Source organism: Oncorhynchus keta, chromosome 3 (assembly GCF_023373465.1).
Source record: "Oncorhynchus keta strain PuntledgeMale-10-30-2019 chromosome 3, Oket_V2, whole genome shotgun sequence".
In the NCBI taxonomy this organism is placed as follows: domain Eukaryota; kingdom Metazoa; phylum Chordata; class Actinopteri; order Salmoniformes; family Salmonidae; genus Oncorhynchus; species Oncorhynchus keta.
In genome coordinates, this window is record NC_068423.1 from 35134061 (window position 1) to 35157686 (window position 23626).

At 44.0% G+C, this 23626-nt stretch overlaps 1 protein-coding gene across 2 annotated transcripts in view; it reads right to left on the minus strand.

Moving 5' to 3' along the window:
• LOC118382165 (uncharacterized) overlaps positions 1 to 12942 on the minus strand; it is a 30969-nt gene extending 18027 nt beyond the window's left edge. For both annotated transcript variants that reach the window (XM_052497030.1, XM_052497022.1), the window contains exons 1-4: positions 12201 to 12942; positions 8821 to 8958; positions 7471 to 7548; positions 284 to 370 (exon numbers count right to left, since the gene is read on the minus strand). In XM_052497030.1, coding sequence (XP_052352990.1) covers positions 284 to 370; positions 7471 to 7548; positions 8821 to 8958; positions 12201 to 12905 — 1008 coding nt within the window. In that variant the 5' untranslated portion in view covers positions 12906 to 12942. The remainder of the gene's footprint in view (positions 1 to 283; positions 371 to 7470; positions 7549 to 8820; positions 8959 to 12200) is intronic.
• Between the last annotated feature and the right edge of the window lie 10684 nt (positions 12943 to 23626).

The window sequence follows — 23626 nt, forward strand, 5'->3', positions numbered from 1 at the left end:
GACATGTATGTTATAACCCACAGGAAACACATTGACATGTATGTTATAACCCACAGGAAACACATTGACATGTATGTTATCACCCACAGGAAACACATTGACATGTATGTTATCACCCACAGGAAACACATTGACACATGTATGTTATCACCCACAGGAAACACACTGAAACATGTATGTTATAACCCACAGGAAACACACTGAAACATGTATGAAAGACGACAAGTACCAGCAACCCCTATTTGACCTTTTATGTCTGAACTAGCGTCCTGCCTTGTCTCACCCTCAGTGTATCCCTTCTGTCTTGGTAGAAGCAGAGTGTCTGTTTGTAAAGCACTGCATGATGGGAGCTCCATGCTCGAGACCTGGCCTAGAATAGACAGACATATTATCTATCTGGAAACATGGCCTAGAAAAGACAGACACATTAACTCTCTGTAAATGTTGTAGATGTTGTAGTGCAGAGAGTAGATTTTATGGCTGTAGTATACAGTGTCAATATAGAATAGTGTGTACATGAGAGAGTTTAAATGGTGTACTGTCTGTAGTATAGAGTGTAAATGTGGTATAGAGTGTAAATGGTGTAGTGTCTGTAGTATAGAGTGTAAATGGTGTAGTGTCTGTAGTATAGAGTGTAAATGGTGTAGTGTCTGTAGTATAGAGTGGAAATGTAGAATAGAGTGTAAATGGTGTAGTGTCTGTAGTATAGAGTGTAAATGGTGTAGTGTCTGTGGTATAGAGTGTAAATGGTGTAGTGTCTGTAGTATAGAGTGTAAATGGTGTAGTGTCTGTAGTATAGAGTGTAAATGGTGTAGTGTCTGTAGTATAGAGTGTAAATGTAGTATAGAGTGTAAATGGTGTAGTGTCTGTAGTATAGAGTGTAAATGGTGTAGTGTCTGTAGTATAGAGTGTAAATGGTGTAGTGTCTGTAGTATAGAGTGTAAATGGTGTAGTGTCTGTAGTATAGAGTGTAAATGTAGTAGTGTCTGTAGTATAGAGTGTAAATGTAGAATAGAGTGTAAATGGTGTAGTGTCTGTAGTATAGAGTGTAAATGTAGTAGTGTCTGTAGTATAGAGTGTAAATGTAGAATAGAGTGTAAATGGTGTAGTGTCTGTAGTATAGAGTGTAAATGATGTAGTGTCTGTGGTATAGAGTGTAAATGGTGTAGTGTCTGTAGTATAGAGTGTAAATGTAGTAGTGTCTGTAGTATAGAGTGTAAATGTAGAATAGAGTGTAAATGGTGTAGTGTCTGTAGTATAGAGTGTAAATGGTGTAGTGTCTGTGGTATAGAGTGTAAATGGTGTAGTGTCTGTGGTATAGAGTGTAAATGTTGTAGTGTCTGTAGTATAGAGTGTAAATGGTGTAGTGTCTGTAGTATAGAGTGTAAATGTAGTATAGAGTGTAAATGTAGTATAGAGTGTAAATGGCGTAGTGTCTGTAGTATAGAGTGGAAATGTAGAATAGAGTGTAAATGGTGTAGTGTCTGTAGTATAGAGTGTAAATGGTGTAGTGTCTGTGGTATAGAGTGTAAATGTAGTAGTGTCTGTAGTATAGAGTGTAAATGTGGTATAGAGTGTAAATGGTGTAGTGTCTGTAGTATAGAGTGTAAATGGTGTAGTGTCTGTAGTATAGAGTGTAAATGTAGTAGTGTCTGTAGTATAGAGTGTAAATGTAGTATAGAGTGTAAATGGTGTAGTGTCTGTAGTATAGAGTGTAAATGTAGAATAGAGTGTAAATGGTGTAGTGTCTGTAGTATAGAGTGTAAATGGTGTAGTGTCTGTGGTATAGAGTGTAAATGGTGTAGTGTCTGTAGTATAGAGTGTAAATGGTGTAGTGTCTGTAGTATAGAGTGGAAATGTAGAATAGAGTGTAAATGGTGTAGTGTCTGTAGTATAGAGTGTAAATGGTGTAGTGTCTGTAGTATAGAGTGTAAATGTAGTATAGAGTGTAAATGGTGTAGTGTCTGTGGTATAGAGTGTAAATGGTGTAGTGTCTGTAGTATAGAGTGGAAATGTAGAATAGAGTGTAAATGGTGTAGTGTCTGTAGTATAGAGTGTAAATGGTGTAGTGTCTGTGGTATAGAGTGTAAATGTAGTAGTGTCTGTAGTATAGAGTGTAAATGGTGTAGTGTCTGTAGTATAGAGTGTAAATGTGGTATAGAGTGTAAATGGTGTAGTGTCTGTGGTATAGAGTGTAAATGGTGTAGTGTCTGTGGTATAGAGTGTAAATGGTGTAGTGTCTGTGGTATAGAGTGTAAATGTAGTAGTGTCTGTAGTATAGAGTGTAAATGATGTAGTGTCTGTGGTATAGAGTGTAAATGGTGTAGTGTCTGTAGTATAGAGTGTAAATGGTGTAGTGTCTGTAGTATAGAGTGTAAATGTAGTATAGAGTGTAAATGGTGTAGTGTCTGTAGTATAGAGTGTAAATGGTGTAGTGTCTGTGGTATAGAGTGTAAATGGTGTAGTGTCTGTAGTATAGAGTGTAAATGTAGTATAGAGTGTAAATGGTGTAGTGTCTGTAGTATAGAGTGTAAATGGTGTAGTGTCTGTAGTATAGAGTGGAAATGTAGAATAGAGTGTAAATGGTGTAGTGTCTGTAGTATAGAGTGTAAATGGTGTAGTGTCTGTGGTATAGAGTGTAAATGTAGTAGTGTCTGTAGTATAGAGTGTAAATGTGGTATAGAGTGTAAATGGTGTAGTGTCTGTAGTATAGAGTGTAAATGGTGAAGTGTCTGTGGTATAGAGTGTAAATGTAGTAGTGTCTGTAGTATAGAGTGTAAATGTAGTATAGAGTGTAAATGGTGTAGTGTCTGTAGTATAGAGTGTAAATGTAGAATAGAGTGTAAATGGTGTAGTGTCTGTAGTATAGAGTGTAAATGGTGTAGTGTCTGTGGTATAGAGTGTAAATGGTGTAGTGTCTGTAGTATAGAGTGTAAATGTAGTAGTGTCTGTAGTATAGAGTGTAAATGTAGTAGTGTCTGTAGTATAGAGTGGAAATGTAGAATAGAGTGTAAATGGTGTAGTGTCTGTAGTATAGAGTGTAAATGGTGTAGTGTCTGTGGTATAGAGTGTAAATGTAGTAGTGTCTGTAGTATAGAGTGTAAATGTGGTATAGAGTGTAAATGGTGTAGTGTCTGTAGTATAGAGTGTAAATGGTGAAGTGTCTGTGGTATAGAGTGTAAATGTAGTATAGAGTGTAAATGTGGTATAGAGTTTAAATGTGGTATAGAGTGTAAATGGTGTAGTGTCTGTAGTATAGAGTATAAATGTAGTATAGAGTGTAAATGTGGTATAGAGTTTAAATGTGGTATAGAGTGTAAATGGTGTAGTGTCTGTAGTATAGAGTGTAAATGGTGTAGTGTCTGTAGTATAGAGTGTAAATGTGGTATAGAGTGTAAATGGTGTAGTGTCTGTAGTATAGAGTGTAAATGTGGTATAGAGTGTAAATGGTGTAGTGTCTGTAGTATAGAGTGTAAATTGTGTAGTGTCTGTAGTATAGAGTGTAAATGGTGTAGTGTCTGTAGTATAGAGTGTAAATGTGGTATAGAGTGTAAATGGTGTAGTGTCTGTAGTATAGAGTGTAAATGGTGTAGTGTCTGTAGTATGGAGTGTAAATGTAGTATAGAGTGTAAATGGTGTAGTGTCTGTAGTATAGAGTGTAAATGTGGTATAGAGTGTAAATGGTGTAGTGTCTGTAGTATAGAGTGTAAATGGTGTAGTGTCTGTGGTATAGAGTGTAAATGTAGTATAGAGTGTAAATGTGGTATAGAGTGTAAATGGTGTAGTGTCTGTAGTATAGAGTGTAAATGTGGTATAGAGTGTAAATGGTGTAGTGTCTGTAGTATAGAGTGTAAATGTAGTATAGAGTGTAAATGGTGTAGTGTCTGTAGTATAGAGTGTAAATGGTGTAGTGTCTGTAGTATGGAGTGTAAATGTAGTATAGAGTGTAAATGGTGTAGTGTCTGTAGTATAGAGTGTAAATGGTGTAGTGTCTGTGGTATAGAGTGTAAATGTAGTATAGAGTGTAAATGTGGTATAGAGTGTAAATGGTGTAGTGTCTGTAGTATAGAGTGTAAATGTAGTATAGAGTGTAAATGTGGTATAGAGTGTAAATGGTGTAGTGTCTGTAGTATAGAGTGTAAATGTAGTATAGAGTGTAAATGTGGTATAGAGTGTAAATGGTGTAGTGTCTGTAGTATAGAGTGTAAATGTAGTATAGAGTGTAAATGGTGTAGTGTCTGTAGTATAGAGTGTAAATGGTGTAGTGTCTGTGGTATAGAGTGTAAATGTAGTATAGAGTGTAAATGTAGTATAGAGTTTAAATGTGGTATAGAGTGTAAATGGTGTAGTGTCTGTAGTATAGAGTGTAAATGGTGTGGTGTCTGTAGTATAGAGTTTAAATGTGGTATAGAGTGTAAATGGTGTAGTGTCTGTAGTATAGAGTGTAAATGTAGTATAGAGTGTAAATGTGGTATAGAGTGTAAATGGTGTAGTGTCTGTAGTATCGAGTGTAAATGTAGTATAGAGTGTAAATGTGGTATAGAGTGTAAATGGTGTAGTGTCTGTAGTATCGAGTGTAAATGTAGTATAGAGTGTAAATATGGTATAGAGTGTAAATGGTGTAGTGTCTGTAGAATAGAGTTTAAATGGTGTAGTGTCTGTAGTATAGAGTGTAAATGTGGCTCTAACTATAGAATAGAGTAACTATAGTATAGAGTGTAACTATAGAATAGTGTGTAACTATAGAATAGAGTAACTATAGTATAGAGTGTAACTATAGAAGAGAGTGTAAATGTAGTATTTAGTGTACATGTAGTATAGAGTGTAACTAGAGTATAGAGCGTAACTAGAGTATAGAGTGTAACTATAGTATAGAGTGTAACTATAGTATAGAGTGTAACTAGAGTACAGAGCGTAACTATAGTATAGAGTGTAACTATAGTATAGAGTGTAACTATAGAATAGAGTGTAACTACAGTATAGAGTGTAACTATAGTATAGAGTGTAACTACAGTATAGAGCGTAACTATAGTATAGAGTGTAACTATAGAATAGAGTAACTATAGTATAGAGTGTAACTACGGTATAGAGTGTAACTACGGTATAGAGTGTAACTACGGTATAGAGTGTAACTACGGTATAGAGTGTAACTATAGAATAGAGTAACTATAGTATAGAGTGTAACTATAGTATAGAGTGTAACTATAGTATAGAGCGTAACTATAGTATAGAGTGTAACTATAGTATAGAGTGTAACTATAGAATAGAGTGTAACTATAGAATAGAGTGTAACTACAGAATAGAGTGTAACTATAGAATAGAGTGTAACTATAGAATAGAGTGTAACTACAGTATAGAGTGTAACTACAGTATAGAGTGTAACTATAGAATAGAGTAACTATAGTATAGAGTGTAACTACAGTATAGAGTGTAACTACAGTATAGAGTGTAACTATAGTATAGAGTGTAACTACAGTATAGAGTGTAACTATAGTATAGAGTGTAACTACAGTATAGAGTGTAACTATAGTATAGAGTGTAACTATAGAATAGAGCATAAATATAGTGCAGCGGGTAAATGTTGTAGTGTCTGTAGTATTGTGTAGTACAGACTATACATGTTGTAGTGTCTGTAGTATTGTGTAGTACAGACTATACATGTTGTAGTGTCTGTAGTATTGTGTAGTACAGACTATACATGTTGTAGTGTCTGTAGTATTGTGTAGTACAGACTATACATGTTGTAGTGTCTGTAGTATTGTGTAGTACAGACTATACATGTTGTAGTGCCTGTAGTATTGTGTAGTACAGACTATACATGTTGTAGTGTCTGTAGTATTGTGTAGTACAGACTATAAATGTTGTAGTGTCTGTAGTATTGTGTAGTACAGACTATAAATGTTGTAGTGTCTGTAGTATTGTGTAGTACAGACTATACATGTTGTAGTGTCTGTAGTATTGTGTAGTACAGACTATACATGTTGTAGTGTCTGTAGTATTGTGTAGTACAGACTATACATGTTGTAGTGTCTGTAGTATTGTGTAGTACAGACTATAAATGTTGTAGTATTGTGTAGTACAGACTATACATGTTGTAGTGTCTGTAGTATTGTGTAGTACAGACTATACATGTTGTAGTGTCTGTAGTATTGTGTAGTACAGACTATACATGTTGTAGTGTCTGTAGTATTGTGTAGTACAGACTATACATGTTGTAGTGTCTGTAGTATTGTGTAGTACAGACTATAAATGTTGTAGTGTCTGTAGTATTGTGTAGTACAGACTATACATGTTGTAGTGTCTGTAGTATTGTGTAGTACAGACTATACATGTTGTAGTGTCTGTAGTATTGTGTAGTACAGACTATAAATGTTGTAGTGTCTGTAGTATTGTGTAGTACAGACTATACATGTTGTAGTGTCTGTAGTATTGTGTAGTACAGACTATACATGTTGTAGTGTCTGTAGTATTGTGTAGTACAGACTATAAATATTGTAGTGTCTGTAGTATTGTGTAGTACAGACTATACATGTTGTAGTGTCTGTAGTATTGTGTAGTACAGACTATAAATGTTGTAGTGTCTGTAGTATTGTGTAGTACAGACTATACATGTTGTAGTGTCTGTAGTATTGTGTAGTACAGACTATACATGTTGTAGTGTCTGCAGTATTGTGTAGTACAGACTATACATGTTGTAGTGTCTGTAGTATTGTGTAATACAGACTATAAATGTTGTAGTGTCTGTAGTATTGTGTAGTACAGACTATACATGTTGTACTGTCTAGCACAGAGTGTAAACATTGTACTATACAGTGCACTTGTGTTGTAGAGTGTAAATCTTGCAGTGTATAGTTTAAATGTTTTAGTATATAATGTAAATGTAGTATGTAGTGTAAATGTAGTATCGAGTTTAAATGCTGGAGTGCAGAGTGTAACTTTTGGAGTATAGAGTGTAAATGTAGCATTGAGTGTAAATGCTGTAACGAGTGTAAATGTAGCACAGAGTGTACATTTTGTATAGTGTGTAAATGTAATATAGATTGTAAATGTTGTACATAGTGTAAATGTAGTATTGAGTGTAAATGTAGTATAGAGTGTAAATGTAATATAGAGTGTAAACATAGCATTGAGTGTAAATCTAGTATTGAGTGTAAACCTAGTATTGAGTGTAAATGTAGTATTGAGTGTAAATGTAGTATTGAGTGTAAACCTAGTATTGAGTGTAAATGTAGTATTGAGTGTAAATGTAGTATTGAGTGTAAACCTAGTATTGAGTGTAAATGTAATATAGAGTGTAAATGTAGTATTGAGTTTAAATGTAGTATTGAGTGTAAACCTAGTATTGAGTGTAAATGTAGTATTGAGTGTAAATGTAATATAGAGTGTAAATGTAGTATAAAGCATAAATGTAGTAGTATCGCTTGTAAATGTAGTATAAATGCAATATCTGTTGTATTGTTCCCCTCTCACCTTCTTCCCTCCCAGCTGCAGCTTGTGTTTCCTCTCCAGAGTTCCCTCCATCGTCTGCAGCTCAGACCCACTCCCATTCTGATGACAGGTTTGAAAGAAATACATGACCAAAGAGATCAACACATCCCAATATCAGCTAGAGATCAATACATCCCAATACCAGACAGAGATCAACACATCCTAATATCAGCTAGAGATCAACACATCCCAACCAGACACAAAAATGTGACTTTTATTCACTCAATAGAAAAGGCACAAGATGCCTAACTAGCTGACTAACTATAATAACTAGAGGACTAACCAGATGACTAACTATCTGACTAAATAGATGCCTAACTAGCTGACTAAACATGTGCCTAACTAGCTTATAAACTAGCTGACTAAATATATGCCTAACTAGCTGACTAACTAACTGACTAACTAGATGACTAACCAGATGACTAACTAGCTGACTAACTACTTGACTATCCAGAGGACTAACCATATGACTAACTAGATGACTAACTAGCTGACTAACTAGTTGCCAAACTAGAGGACTAACTATACTAACTTGCTGACTAACTAGTTGACTAACCATATGACTAACTAGACTAACTATATGACTAACCAGATGACTAACCATATGAAAAACTAGCTGACTAACTAGTTGACTAACTAGTTGACTAACCAGATGACTAACTAGACTAACTAGATGACTAACCAGATGACTAACCAGATGGCTAACTAGCTGACTAACTAGTTGACTAACTAGTTGACTAACCAGATGACTAACTAGACTAACTAGATGACTAACCAGATGACCAACTAGATGACTAACCAGATGGCTAACCAGATGGCTAACTAGCTGACTAACCAGATGACTAACTCGATTACCTACCATATTACTAACTCAATGAATAACTAGCTGACTAACTAGTTCACTAACTAGAACACTAACTATACTAACTAGATGACTAACTAGATGACTAACCAGATGACTAACTAGATTACCTACCATATTACTAACTCAATGAATAACTAGCTGACTAACTAGTTCACTAACTAGAACACTAACTATACTAACTAGATGACTAACTAGATGACTAACTAGTTGACTAACTAGAGGACTAACTAGACTAACTAGATGACTAACCAGATGGCTAACTAGATGACTAACTAGATGACTAACTAGCAGACTAACTATTTGACTAACTAGAGGACTAACTAGACTAACTAGATGACTAACCAGATGACTAACTAGATGACTAACTAGCTGTATGACTGTGTTGTCTTTTCCTCCAGGTCACCCTCCATAGTGCCACATTGTCCCCCTGTGGCCAGTCTCTGTCCCTGCTCCTCAAGGCCTCTCACCATAGTGCCACATCGCCCCCCTGTGGCCAGACTCTCTCCATGCTTTTCCATTACACCTTCCAGAGTGCCACAACTTGTAGCTCGCTGATTGTTTCCGTGCAGACCCATGTGGACAGACAGCAGACTCATTGATGGGTCCTGGAGAGGGGGGAGAGATCCTCTCAGGGTCAAGATTGACATTCACTGAGTTTATTTACAAGTATTTGCTGAATGGAGTCATTTGTCTGTTACTGTCAAGAGAAAATTGATAACAGTTGTACATAAAAGAGTGAAACAGTGATAAGAGATACAACTGAGATGCAGTAGAGACAGTAGAGTAGAGACAGTAGAGTAGAGACAGCAGAGTAGAGACAGCAGAGTAGAGACAGCAGAGTAGAGACAGCAGAGTAGAGACAGTAGAGTAGAGACAGTAGAGTAGAGACAGCAGAATAGAGACAGCAGAGTAGAGACAGTAGAGTAGAGACAGTAGAGTAGAGACAGCAGAGTAGAGACAGTAGAGTAGAGACAGTAGAGTAGAGACAGCAGAGTAGAGACAGTAGAGTAGAGACTGCAGAGTACATACAGCAGAGTAGAGACAGCAGAGTAGAGACAGCAGAATAGAGACATCAGAGTAGAGACAGTAGAGTGGAGACTGCAGAGAAGAAATAGTAGAGTAGAGACAGTAGAGACAGTAGAGTAGAGACAGTCAGTAGAGACAGCAGAGTAGAGACAGTAGAGACAGTAGAGTAGAGACAGTAGAGTAGAGTAGAGACAGTAGAGTAGAGACAGTAGAGACAGTAGAGTAGAGACAGTTGAGTAGAGACAGCAGAGTAGAGACAGTAGAGACAGCAGAGTAGAGACAGTAGAGTAGAGACAGCAGAGTAGAGACAGTAGATTAGAGAAAGCAGAGTAGAGACAGCAGAGTAGAGACAGCAGAGTAGAGACAGTAGAGTAGAGACAGCATAGTAGAGACAGCAGACTAGAGAAGGTAGAGAAGAGACAGCAGAGTAGAGACAGCAGAGTAGAGACAGTAGAGTAGAGACAGCAGAGTAGAGACAGCAGAGTAGAGACAGTAGAGTAGAGACAGTAGAGTAGAGACAGCAGAGTAGAGACAGTTGAGTAGAGACAGCAGAGTAGAGACAGTAGATTAGAGACAGTAGAGTGGAGACAGTAGAGACAGCAGAGTAGAGACAGTAGAGTGGAGACAGTAGAGTAGAGACAGCAGAGCAGAGACAGTAGAGTAGAGACAGCAGAGTAGAGACAGTAGAGTAGAGACAGTAGAGACAGCAGAGTAGAGACAGTAGAGTAGAGACAGTAGAGACAGCAGAGTATAGAAAGCAGAGCAGAGACTGTAGAGTAAAGACAGTAGAGACAGCAGAGTTGAGACAATAGAGACAGCAAAGTAGAGACAGTAGAGTAGACACAGTAGAGTAGAGACAGTAGAGACAGCAGAGTAGAGACAGTAGAGTAGAGACAGTAGAGTAGAGACAGTAGAGTAGAGACAGTAGAGTAGAGACAGCAGAGTAGAGACAGCAGAGTAGAGACAGTAGAGTAGAGACAGCAGAGCAGAGACAGTAGAGTAGAGACAGCAGACTAGAGACAGCAGAGTAGAGACAGTAGAGACAGTAGAGTAGAGACAGTAGAGTAGAGACAACAGAGTAGAGACAGTAGAGACAGCAGAGTAGAGACAGTAGAGACAGCAGAGTATAGAAAGCAGAGCAGAGACTGTAGAGTAAAGACAGTAGAGACAGCAGAGTTGAGACAGTAGAGACAGCAAAGTAGAGACAGTAGAGTAGACACAGTAGAGTAGAGACAGTAGAGACAGCAGAGTAGAGACAGTAGAGACAGCAGAGTATAGAAAGCAGAGCAGAGACTGTAGAGTAAAGACAGTAGAGACAGCAGAGTTGAGACAGTAGAGACAGCAAAGTAGAGACAGTAGAGTAGACACAGTAGAGTAGAGACAGTAGAGACAGCAGAGTAGAGACAGTAGAGTAGAGACAGCAGAGTAGAGACAGTAGAGTAGAGACAGTAGAGTAGAGACAGTAGAGTAGAGACAGTAGAGACAGCAGAGTAGAGACAGCAGAGTAGAGACAGCAGAGTAGAGACAGTAGAGACAGTAGAGTAGGGACAGTAGAGTAGAGACAGCAGAGTAGAGACAGTAGAGACAGTAGAGTAGAGACAGCAGAGTAGAGACAGTAGAGACAGCAGAGTAGAGACAGCAGAGTAGAGACAGTAGAGTAGAGACAGTAGAGTAGAGACAGCAAAGTAGAGACAGTAGAGTAGAGACTGCAGAGTAGAGACTGCAGAGTAGAGACAGCAGAGACAGAGTAGAGACAGGAGAGTAGAGACAGGAGAGTAGAGACAGCAGAGTAGAGACAGTAGACTAGAGACTGCAGAGTAGAGACAGCAGAGTAGAGACAGTAGAGTAGAGACAGTAGAGTAGAGACAGTAGAGTAGAGACAGCAGAGACAGAGTAGAGACAGGAGAGTAGAGACAGCAGAGTAGAGACAGTAGACTAGAGACAGTAGACTAGAGACTGCAGAGTAGAGACTGCAGAGTAGAGACAGCAGAGTAGAGACAGTAGAGTAGAGACAGTAGAGTAGAGACAGCAGAGTAGAGACAGTAGAGTAGAGACAGTAGAGTAGAGACTGCAGAGTAGAGACAGCAGAGTAGAGACAGTAGAGTAGAGACAGTAGAGTAGAGACAGCAAAGTAGAGACAGTAGAGACAGAGTAGAGACATAAGAGTAGAGACAGCAGAGTAGAGACAGCAGAGTAGAGACAGTAGAGTAGAGACTGCAGAGTAGAGACTGCAGAGTAGAGACAGTAGAGTAGAGACAGCAGAGTAGAGACTGCAGAGTAGAGACAGCAGAGTAGAGACAGTAGAGTAGAGACAGTAGAGTAGAGACAGCAGAGTAGAGACAGTAGAGTAGAGACAGTAGAGTAGAGACAGCAGACTAGAGACAGCAGAGTAGAGACAGTAGAGTAGTGACAGCAAAGTAGAGACAGTAGAGTAGAGACAGCAGACTAGAGAAGGTAGAGAAGAGACAGCAGAGTAGAGACAACAGAGTAGAGACAGTAGAGTAGAGACAGTAGAGTAGAGACAGCAGAGTAGAGACAGCAGAGTAGAGACAGCAGAGTAGAGACAGCAGAGTAGAGACAGCAGAGTAGAGACAGCAGAGTAGAGACAGCAGAGTAGAGACTGCAGAGTAGAGACTGCAGAGTAGAGACAGTAGAGTAGAGACAGTAGAGTAGAGACAGCAGAGTAGAGACAGTAGAGTAGAGACAGCAGAGTAGAGACAGTAGAGTAGAGACAGTAGAGTAGAGACAGCAGAGTAGAGAAAACAGTAGCTCAGTGATCTCTGAGGTCAAAGTCAGTGAGCCTGTCAAAAGTAGACCTCACCTTTGGACAACCTGTGTCCTCCATCTTCTCCTCCTCATCCTCTTCCTCCTCCTCCTCCTCTCTATACTGGTAGATGTATCTCTTCTGGTCCTCCATTTCCGGTAGCTTGACGGGTTCTGCTGCCGTTTCATTGACCAGTGCTGTGGTCCTCCAGGGTTGGTCCTGAATAGGGAAAGCTGCCCAGGACCTCATGTCTCTGTTAGCCAGCATAGGGAGCTCTTCTCTGGAGTTAGGGTCTTGGCTAAAGCCCTGGTCCTGGTTCTGGTCCTGGTTGTACCCCAGTAGGGTTTGGAGGGAGGAGGGGAGTGTGAATTCTGCCACCAGAAGGTTAGGGGCAGAGGTTGTTATCAGCTTTCTGTAGGGGGTAGCCTGGGGTTGGGCCTTGGGGGGTGAGAGGGGGTCTGTGGTCAGTCCTGGGGTGTTGCTACTTCCCCCCTCCTCCTCCTCTTGGTGTGGCTGGTACATGATGTCAGAGGAGATACTCTGTCTGTAGCCATTGCTATGGTTCCAGATGTCCTCCAGCTCCTCCTCTACCTCCTCAAACTGCTGGTGGTCTGGATGGATGGTGAGGTCGGGGTCGACCGGATCAGAGTCGAGTTCTGTCTCTGTCTGGTGGTGTCTGTTTCTGGGTGTTGTTTTTGTCTCTGGGTGGGCAGGAGCTGGGGTTGCTGTGGGATTTCCCCTGGGTGTGGACACAGCCTCCATACGCCCCTCCTCCAGAGACACTAGCCTCCCCCACCACAGTCCTCATGGGCTGAGGCTCTTGGAGAACATCAGGTGCATTGAGCTTCAAGCTCCTAGAGTTGGAGACACCAGAGATGCCAGAGTCCATAGAGTCTTGCATCATACTCCCTAACCCACTGACCTTCAGATTCACAACCATCTGAGAAGCTTGGCTGGTCTCCTGGAGGTCAACACTCTCTCTATGGGTCTTCAACCTATGATGGTACTGGTGTCCATTGAGGTCCTGAATGAGGCACTCATGGTTCTGATAGGCTGAGGAGGGACAGGGGTCCTTGCTCTCATAGTTCTTATAGGCTGAGGATGGACAGGGGTCCTTGCTCTCATGGTTCTGATAGGCTGAGGAGGGACAGGGGTCCTTGCTCTCATGGTTCTGATAGGCTGAGGAGGGACAGGGGTCCTTGCTCTCATGGTTCTGATAGGCTGAGGAGAGACAGGGTCCTTGCTCTCATGGTTCTGATAGGCTGAGGAGGGACAGGGGTCCTTGCGCTCATGGTTCTGATAGGCTGAGGAGGACAGGGTCCTTGCTCTCATAGTTCTTATAGGCTGAGGAGGGACAGGGTCCTTGCTCTCATGGTTCTGATAGGCTGAGGAGGGACAGGAGTCCTTGCTCTCATGGTTCTGATAGGCTGAGGAGGGACAGGGGTCCTTGCTCTCATGGTTCTGATAGGCTGAGGAGGGACAGGGTCCTTGCTCTCATGGTTCTGATAGGCTGAGGAGGGACAGGGTCCTTGCTCTTTACAATGGGACTTCTACTAACCATGGTCGTTTCCATGTAATTGTAATGGTCTCGGTTCATTGGAGTGGGACTCTTTGGGCAATAAGCTGTGATTGGTGGTTGCTTGCTGAAGATGAGGTCCGACCACTCCTGCTCAGGCTCCTGGAGCACGGTCTGGATCTGTGATAGGGATATGTCATTGCTTGATACGTTCTCATCCCAGTCCTCATCCAGGGCAGGAGGAGGAGGAGGAGGAAAATCTGTATCTAGATTAGACAGAGGCTCCAGCTGAACAGCCTGTGTCAGTGGCTTTGTCTGTTTTAGTATTTGTGTCGGTGTCTGGGGCTGGGCCTGTGTCAGTAATGGTTGTGTCTGTGTCTGTATCTGTGTCAGTAGTGGTTGTGTCTGTGTCAGTAGTGGTTGTGTCTGTGTCAGTAGTGGCTGTGTCAGTGTCAGTGTCAGTAGTGGCTGTGTCTGTATCTGTGTCAGTAGTGGTTGTGTCTGTGTCGGTAGTGGTTGTGTCTGTGTCAGTAGTGGCTGTGTCTGTGTCAGTAGTGGCTGTGTCAGTGTCAGTGTCAGTAGTGGCTGTGTCTGTATCTGTGTCATTGTTTCATGTCTGTAAGTAGTGACGGCCTCATTGTCTGGTGCTCTGTGCGTGTCTGATGGAGGGGAGCGGGTACGTTTGAAAGAGCTGAGGGCTGCATGTGTCTCTGTGTGAGGGTTGGGATTGAGGTTTGGGTTGGGGTTCCCTGTGTTCTGGGAGTCCTATAGTGATGACATCCTGTATACTGGGGATCAACCTCATGTCTTTGGAGAGGTCGAATGTCAAAACAGACCCCAGAGACAGGAACCTGCAGTGGCTCCTCACTTGGCCCCTGGGTGGAGCTATAGAGACTGCCTCTGTCACTGCATAGGGGCTGACAGTGGAGACCCCAGAACATTCATCTTCAATATCCCTGGCCAATGGGTTATCCATGTAGTCCACAAGTTCCACCCCTGCCCTGGCCCCACCCCTCGGCCTTTAATAGGCTCTTCTTCTTCCTCCGGCCCTCCTTCATTGGCCAGGTCTGGGTGTCGTACAGCGTGATTTGCTGGGGTGCAGCTTCAGCAGGACATGCCACCTCTGTCTGCTCCTCCCCTCTACAACCATGATTTTCTGAATGGTGTGGCGGCCAGCGTCTCTCTTCCTTCTCCTCTTCTTGCTTCTTATCTTCAGACTAGAGAAGATGGAGGTGTTCTTGGGCAGGGAGGAGGGGGATGAAGAGGAGGAGGTCTTGGTGTGGAGGCGGGGCAGTAAAATACTCTCGTATGTAGGAGCTGATGTCATGTTGTTGTCCTTTAAATAGAGGAGGACAGAACACAGGTTTAGACAGGAGAGGAGGAGATAAGAAAAGAGACGGGGTTAGAGATGGAGAGAGGAGGACTGGAGAGAGGATATTAGACAGGAAAAGAGAGGGAGAGGAGGAGGGGCGGAGATAAGAGAGGAGACAGGGAGGAGAAGAGACAGGGATGGAGAGGGAGAGGAGAAGAGACAGGGTTAGAGAGGGAGAGGAGAGGAGGGGCGGAGATAAGAGAGGAGACAGGGATAGAGAGAAGACAGGGATGGAGAGGGAGAGGGGGAAGAGAGGAGAGGAGAGGAGTAGAGAGGAGGATATTAGATAGGAATAGAGGGGAGAGGAGAGGAGGGGCGGAGATAAGAGAGGACACAGGGAGGAGAGGAGACAGGGTTAGAGAGGGTGAGGAGAGGAGACAGGGTTAGAGAGGGTGAGGAGAGGAGACAGGGTTAGAGAGGGCGAGGAGAGGAGACAGGGATAGAGAGGGAGAGGAGAGGAGACAGGGTTAGAGGAAGAGGAGAGGAGACAGGGTTAGAGAGGGAGAGGAGAAGAGAGGAGACAGGGTTAGAGAGGGAGAGGAGAAGAGACAGGGATAGAGAGGGAGAGGAGAAGGGACAGGGATAGAGAGGGAGAGGAGAGGAGAGGAGACAGGGTTAGAGAGGGAGAGGAGAAGGGACAGGGATAGAGAGGGAGAGGAGAGGGGACAGGGATAGAGAGGGAGAGGAGAGGAGAGGAGACAGGGTTAGAGAGGGAGAGGAGAAGAGACAGGGATAGAGGAAGAGGAGAGGAGAAGAGACAGGGTTAGAGAGGGAGAGGAGAAGAGACAGGGATAGAGAGGGAGAGGAGAAGGGACAGGGATAGAGAGGAGAGGAGACAGGGTTAGAGAGGGAGAGGAGAAGGGACAGGGCTAGAGAGGGAGAGGAGAGGAGAGGAGACAGGGTTAGAGAGGGAGAGGAGAAGAGACAGGGATAGAGAGGGAGAGGAGGAGAAGAGAGGAGACAGGGTTAGAGAGGGAGAGGAGAAGAGACAGGGATAGAGAGGAAGAGGAGAAGGGACAGGGATAGAGAGGAGAGGAGAGAGGGAGAGGAGAAGAGACAGGGATAGAGAGGGAGAGGAGAAGGGACAGGGATAGAGAGGAGAGGAGAGGAGAGGAGACAGGGTTAGAGGGAGAGGGAGAAGGGACAGGGATAGAGAGGGAGAGGAGAGAGAGAGAGGAGAGGAGAGGAGAGGAGAGGAGAGGAGAGGAGAGGAGAGGAGAGGAGAGGGAGAGGAGGAGACAGGGTTAGAGAGGGAGAGGAGAAGAGACAGGGATAGAGGAAGAGGAGAGGAGACAGGGTTAGAGAGGGAGAGGAGAGGAGACAGGGATAGAGAGGGAGAGAGAGAGGAGAGGAGAAGAGACAGGGTTAGAGGAAGAGGAGAAGAGAAGAGACAGGGTTAGAGAGGACAGGAGAAGAGACAGGGATAGAGAGGGAGAGGAGAAGAGACAGGGATAGAGAGGAAGAGGAGACAGGGTTAGAAAGTTAACAGTATTGGACAATTATGTTTCAGATTGTTAGTGCAAATGGTTATCAGGGCAGAGAGCCTCAAGCAGCATTCCTCTGCTAACAGATCATGCGTCCCTAATGGCACCCTATCCCTACCCTGGTTAAAAAGTAGTGCACAATGTAGGGGAATATACAGTCAGTATACCAAACATTAGGAACACCTTCCTAATATTGTGATGATACACATTTTTACTTGTTTTTATTTCACCTTTATTTAGCCAGGTAGGCCAGATCACCTTTATTTAGCCAGGTAGGCCAGATCACCTTTATTTAGCCAGGTAGGCCAGATCACCTTTACTTAGCCAGGTAGGCCAGATCACCTTTATTTAGCCAGGTAGGCCAGATCACCTTTACTTAGCCAGGTAGGCCAGATCACCTTTATTTAGCCAGGTAGGCCAGATCACCTTTATTTAGCCCGGTAGGCCAGATCACCTTTACTTAGCCAGGTAGGCCAGATCACCTTTATTTAACCAGGTAGGCAAGTTGAGAACAAGTTCTCATTTACAACTGTGACCTGGCCAAGATAAAGCAAAGCAGTTCGACACAAACAACAACACAGAGTTATACATGGAGTAAACAAACATACAATCAATAATACAGTATAAACAAGTCTTTTTACAGCATATGCAAATGAGGTAAGATAAGAGAGGTGAGGCAATAAACAGGCCGTGGTGGCGAAGTAATTACAATATAGCAATTAAACACTGGAGTGATAGATGTGCAGAAGATGAATGTGCAAGTAGAGATACCGGGGTGCAAAGGAGCAAGATAAATAGATAAATACAGTATGGGGATGAGGTAGGTAGATAGATGGGCTGTTTACAGATGGGCTATGTACAGGTGCAGTGATCTGTGAGCTGCTCTGACAGCTGGTGCTTAAAGCTAGTGAGGGAGATATGAGTCTCCAGCTTCAGTGATTTTTGCAGTTTGTTATAGTCATTGGCAGCAGAGAACTGGAAGGAAAGGCGGCCAAAGGAACAATTGGCTATGGGGTGACCAGTGAGATATACCTGCTGGAGCGCGTGCCAAGGGTGGGTGCTGCTATGGTGACCAGTGAGCTGAGATACGGCAGGGCTTTACCTAGCAGAGACTTGAAGATGACCTGAAGCCAGTGGGTTTGGCGACGAGTATGAAGCGAGGGCCAGCCAACGAGAGCATACAGGTCACAGTGGTGGGTAGTATATGTGGCTTTGGTGACAAAACGGATTTGTTGAGTAGAGTGTTGTAGGCTATTTTGTAAATGACATCGCTGAAGTCGAGGATCGGTAGGATGGTCAGTTTTACGAGGGTATGTTTGGCAGCTTGAGCGAAAGATGCTTTGTTGCGAAATAGGAAGCTGATTCTAGATTTCATTTTCGATTGGAGATGCTTAATGTGGAGAGTTTACAGTCTAGCCAGACACCTAGGTATTTGGAATTGTCCACATATTTTAAGTCAGAGCCGTCCAGAGTAGTGATGCTGGACGGGCGGGCAGGTGTGGGCAGTCGGTTGAAGAGCATGCACTTAGTTTTACTAGCATTTAAAAGCAGTTGGAGGCCACGGAAAGAGAGTTGTATGGCATTGAAGCTCGTCTGGAGGTTAGTTAACACAGTGTCCAAAGAAGGGCCAGAAGTATACAGAATGGTGTCGTCTGCGTAGAGGTGGATCAGGGAATCACCAGCAGCAAGAGCAACATCATTGATGTATACAGAGAAAAGAGTCGGCCTGAGAATTGAATCCTGTGGCACCCCCATAGAGACTGCCAGAGGTCTGGACAACAGGCCCTCCGATTTGACACCTTCGGAGAAGGTACGGTGTTTTTTTCGAAATGGTCGGTGATCTGTATGTTAACTTGGCTTTCGAAGACCTTAGAAAGGCAGGGTAGGATAGATTTAGGTCTGTAGCAGTTTGGGTCTAGAGTGTCTCCCCCTTTCATGACTGCGGAAGCTTTCCAATCTTTGGGAATCTCAGACGACACGAAAGAGAGGTTGAACAGGCTAGTAATAGGGGTTGCAACAATGTTGGCAGATAATTTTAGAGGGTCCAGATTGTCTAGCTGGCTGATTTATAGGGGTCCAGGTTTTGCAGCTCTTTCAGAACCTCAGCTTTCGGAACATCTGCTATCTGGATTTGCGTGAAGGAGAAATGGGGGAGGTTTGGGCAAGTTGCTGTTGGGAGCCAGGGCTGTTGAGCAGGGTCAGGGTAGCCAGGTGGAAAGCATGGCCAGCCGTAGAAAAATGCTTATTGAAATTCTCAATTATAGTGATTATAGTGAATTTATCGGTGGTGTCAGTGTTTCCTAGCCTCAGTGCAGTGGGCAGCTGGGAGGAGGTGTTCTTATTCTCCATGGACTTTACAGTGTCCCAGAACTTTTTGTAGTTTGTACTACAGGATGCACAATTCTGTCTGAAAAAGCTTGCCTTAGCTTTCCTAACTGCCTGTGTATATTTGTTCCGAACTTCCCTGAAAAGTTGCATATCACTGGGGCTATTCGATGCTAACACAGGACGCCACAGGATGTTTTTGTGCTGGTCCAGTCAGGTCTGGAGAGAACCAAGGGCTATATCTGTTCCTGGCTCTACATTTTTTGAACGGGGCATCCTTATTTAAGATGGTGAGGAAGGCACTTTTAAAGAATAGCATCATCTACTGATGGGATGAGGTCAATATCCTTCCAGGATACCCCGGCCAGGTCGATTAGAAAGGCCTGCTTTCAGAAGTGTTTTAGGGAGCGTTTGACAGTGATGAGGAGTGGTCGTTTGACCGCAGATCCATTACGGATGCAGACAATGAGACAGTAATCGCTGAGATCTTGGTTGAAAACAGCAGAGGTGTATTTGGAGGGTGAGTTAGTTAGGATGACATCTATGAGGGTGCCCGTGTTTACGGATTTGGAGTTGTACCTGGTGGGTTCATTGATAATTTGTGTGAGATTGAGGGCATCAAGCTTAGTTTGTAGGATGGCTGGAGTGTTAAGCATGTCCCAGTTTAGGTCACCTAAGCTCTGAAAATAGACAGGGGACAATCAATTCACATATGGTGTCCAGGGCACAGCTGGGGGCAGAAGGTGATCTATAGCAAGCGGCAACAGTGAGAGACTTGTTTCTCGAAAGATGGATTTTTAAAAGTAGAAGTGAATTGTTTGGGTACAGACCTGGATAGTAAGACAGAACTCTGCAGACTATCTCTGCAGTAGATTGCAACACCGCCCCCTTGGCCATTCTATCTTGTCGGAAAATGTTGTTGTTAGGGATGGAAATTTCAGGATTTTTGGTGGCCTTCCTAAACCAGGATTCAGACACAGCAAGTACAGTGCCTTGCGAAAGTATTCGGCCCCCTTGAACTTTGCGACCTTTTGCCACATTTCAGGCTTCAAACATAAACATATAAAACTGTATTTTTTGTGAAGAATCAACAACAAGTGGGACACAATCATGAAGTGGAACGACATTTATTGGATATTTCAAACTTTTTTAACAAATCAAAAACTGAAAAATTGGGCGTGCAAAATTATTCAGCCCCCTTAAGTTAATACTTTGTAGCGCCACCTTTTGCTGTGATTACAGCTGTAAGTCGCTTGGGGTATGTCTCTATCAGTTTTGCACATCGAGAGACTGAAATTTTTTTCCCATTCCTCCTTGCAAAACAGCTCGAGCTCAGTGAAAAAGTACTTCCCGGATTGGAGCGAGCGGTCGCATCGCACTTCGCTCCGCAGGTAGTATAACTTTTTCATTACATTTCATTACATTTCATTATAGTACAACGGTTGATTTGTCTAATCTTAGCAATTTCTTCTTAGCTAGCTACATAGCTGTCCTTGTACCAGAGATAATTGCATAATTATCGTATTTCGTCGCCCTAACGTAGCCTTCACTGCTATTCGCCCAGCAGCTAGCCAGCTAGCAAACGCTAGCAGACGCCCACAGATTAGCAGCACTGTAGTACTATTACACTCTACTGAACGACTTGATTAGTTTAGTGTTAGCTAGCTACATAGCTGTCTTTGTATCCAAGATAATTGTGTAGTTTAGAGTGTGTAGTCTTGGAGTGATTATCTTAATTTACCGAGGTTAGCTAGCCAGCTATTTGTCGTCCTTAACGTAGGAGACTCTGCTAGCTAGCCAACAGCTAACAGCTAACAGCTAGCCAACGTCTATTGAATTGAACTCAACAACCCGGTCGCACTCACAGGTAGTATCACATTTTCATTTCATTTCATTACAGTACAACGGTTTGATTTGTTTGATCGTAGCTAGCTACATAGCTAGCTACATAGCCGTCTTTGTATCAAAGATAATTGTGTAGTCTAGAGCGATTTTCTAGGTTAGCTAGCCAGCTATTGTCGTTCTTTAACGCAACGTAACGTAAACAACACTGCTAGCTAGCCAGCTAGCCCCGAATAGCAGCACTGCAGAAACTATTACACTCAACGGAACGACTTGATTAGTGTAGTGTCAACAACGCAGCTACTGCCAGCGAGCCTACTTCAGCAGTACTGTATCATTTTAATCATTTTAGTCAATAAGATTCTTGCTACGTAAGCTTAACTTTCTGAACATTCGAGACGTGTAGTCCACTTGTCATTCCAATCTCCTTTGCATTAGCGTAGCCTCTTCTGTAGCCTGTCAACTATGTGTCTGTCTATCCCTGTTCTCTCCTCTCTGCACAGACCATACAAATGCTCCACACCGCGTGGTCGCGCCACCCTAATCTGGTGGTCCCAGCGCGCACGACCCACGTGGAGTTCCAGGTCTCCGGTAGCCTCTGGAACTGCCGATCTGCGGCCAACAAGGCAGAGTTCATCTCAGCCTATGCCTCCCTCCAGTCCCTCGACTTCTTGGCACTGACGGAAACATGGATCACCACAGACAACACTGCTACTCCTACAGCTCTCTCTTCGTCCGCCCACGTGTTCTCGCACACCCCGAGAGCTTCTGGTCAGCGGGGTGGTGGCACCGGGATCCTCATCTCTCCCAAGTGGTCATTCTCTCTTTCTCCCCTCACCCATCTGTCTATCGCCTCCTTTGAATTCCATGCTGTCACAGTTACCAGCCCTTTCAAGCTTAACATCCTTATCATTTATCGCCCTCCAGGTTCCCTCGGAGAGTTCATCAATGAGCTTGATACCTTGATAAGCTCCTTTCCTGAGGACGGCTCACCTCTCACAGTGCTGGGCGACTTTAACCTCCCCACGTCTACCTTTGACTCATTCCTCTCTGCCTCCTTCTTTCCACTCCTCTCCTCTTTTGACCTCACCCTCTCACCTTCCCCCTACTCACAAGGCAGGCAATACGCCGACCTCATCTTTACTAGATGCTGTTCTTCCACTAACCTCATTGCAACTCCCCTCCAAGTCTCCGACCACTACCTTGTATCCTTTTCCCTCTCGCTCTCATCTAACACCTCCCACACTGCCCCTACTCGGATGGTATCGCGCCGTCCCAACCTTCGCTCTCTCTCCCCGCTACTCTCTCCTCTTGCATCCTATCATCTCTTCCCCTCTGCTCATACCTTCTCCAACCTATCTCCTGATTCTGCCTCCTCAACCCTCCTCTCCTCCCTTTCTGCATCCTTTGACTCTCTATGTCCCCTATCCTCCAGGCCGGCTCGGTCCTCCCTCCCGCTCCGTGGCTCGACGACTCATTGCGAGCTCACAGAACAGGGCTCCGGGCAGCTGAGCGGAAATGGAGGAAAACTCGCCTCCCTGCGGACCTGGCATCCTTTCACTCCCTCCTCTCTACATTTTCCTCCTCTGTCTCTGCTGCTAAAGCCATTTTCTACCACTCTAAATTCCAAGCATCTGCCTCTAACCCTAGGAAGCTCTTTGGCACCTTCTCCTCACTCCTGAATCCCCCTCCTCCCTCTCTGCAGATGACTTCGTCAACCATTTTGAAAAGAAGGTCGACGACATCCGATCCTCGTTTGCTAAGTCAAACGGCACCGCTGGTTCTGCTCACACTGCCCTACCCTGTGCTCTGACCTCTTTCTCCCTCTCTCTCCAGATGAAATCTCGCGTCTTGTGACGGCCGGCCGCCCAACAACCTGCCCGCTTGACCCTATCCCCTCCTCTCTTCTCTAGACCATTTCCGGAGACCTTCTCCCTTACCTCACCTCGCTCATCAACTCATCCCTGACCGCTGGCTACGTCCCTTCCGTCTTCAAGAGAGCGAGAGTTGCACCCCTTCTGAAAAAACCTACATTCGATCCCTCCGATGTCAACAACTACAGACCAGTATCCCTTCTTTCTTTTCTCTCCAAAACTCTTGAACGTGCCATCCTTGGCCAGCTCTCCCGCTATCTCTCTCAGAATGACCTTCTTGATCCAAATCAGTCAGGTTTCAAGACTAGTCATTCAACTCAGACTGCTCTTCTCTGTATCACGGAGGCGCTCCGCACCGCTAAAGCTAACTCTCTCCTCTGCTCTCATCCTTCTAGACCTATCGGCTGCCTTCGGTACTGTGAACCATCAGATCCTCCTCTCCACCCTCTCCGAGTTGGGCATCTCTCGGCGCGGCCCACGCTTGATTGCGTCCTACCTGACAGGTCGCTCCTACCAGGTGGCGTGGCGAGAATCTGTCTCCTCACCACGCGCTCTCACCACTGGTGTCCCCCAGGGCTCTGTTCTAGGCCCTCTCCTATTCTCGCTATACACCAAGTCACTTGGCTCTGTCATAACCTCACATGGTCTCTCCTATCATTGCTATGCAGACGACACACAATTAATCTTCTCCTTTCCCCCTTCTGATGACCAGGTGGCGATCGCATCTCTGCATGTCTGGCAGACATATCAGTGTGGATGACGGATCACCACCTCAAGCTGAACCTCGGCAAGACGGAGCTGCTCTTCCTCCCGGGAAGGACTGCCCGTTCCATGATCTCGCCATCACGGTTGACAACTCCATTGTGTCCTCCTCCCAGAGCGCTAAGAACCTTGGTGTGATCCTGGACAACACCCTGTCGTTCTCAACTAACATCAAGGCGGTGGCCCGTTCCTGTAGGTTCATGCTCTACAACATCCGCAGAGTACGACCCTGCCTCACACAGGAAGCGGCGCAGGTCCTAATCCAGGCACTTGTCATCTCCCGTCTGGACTACTGCAACTCGCTGTTG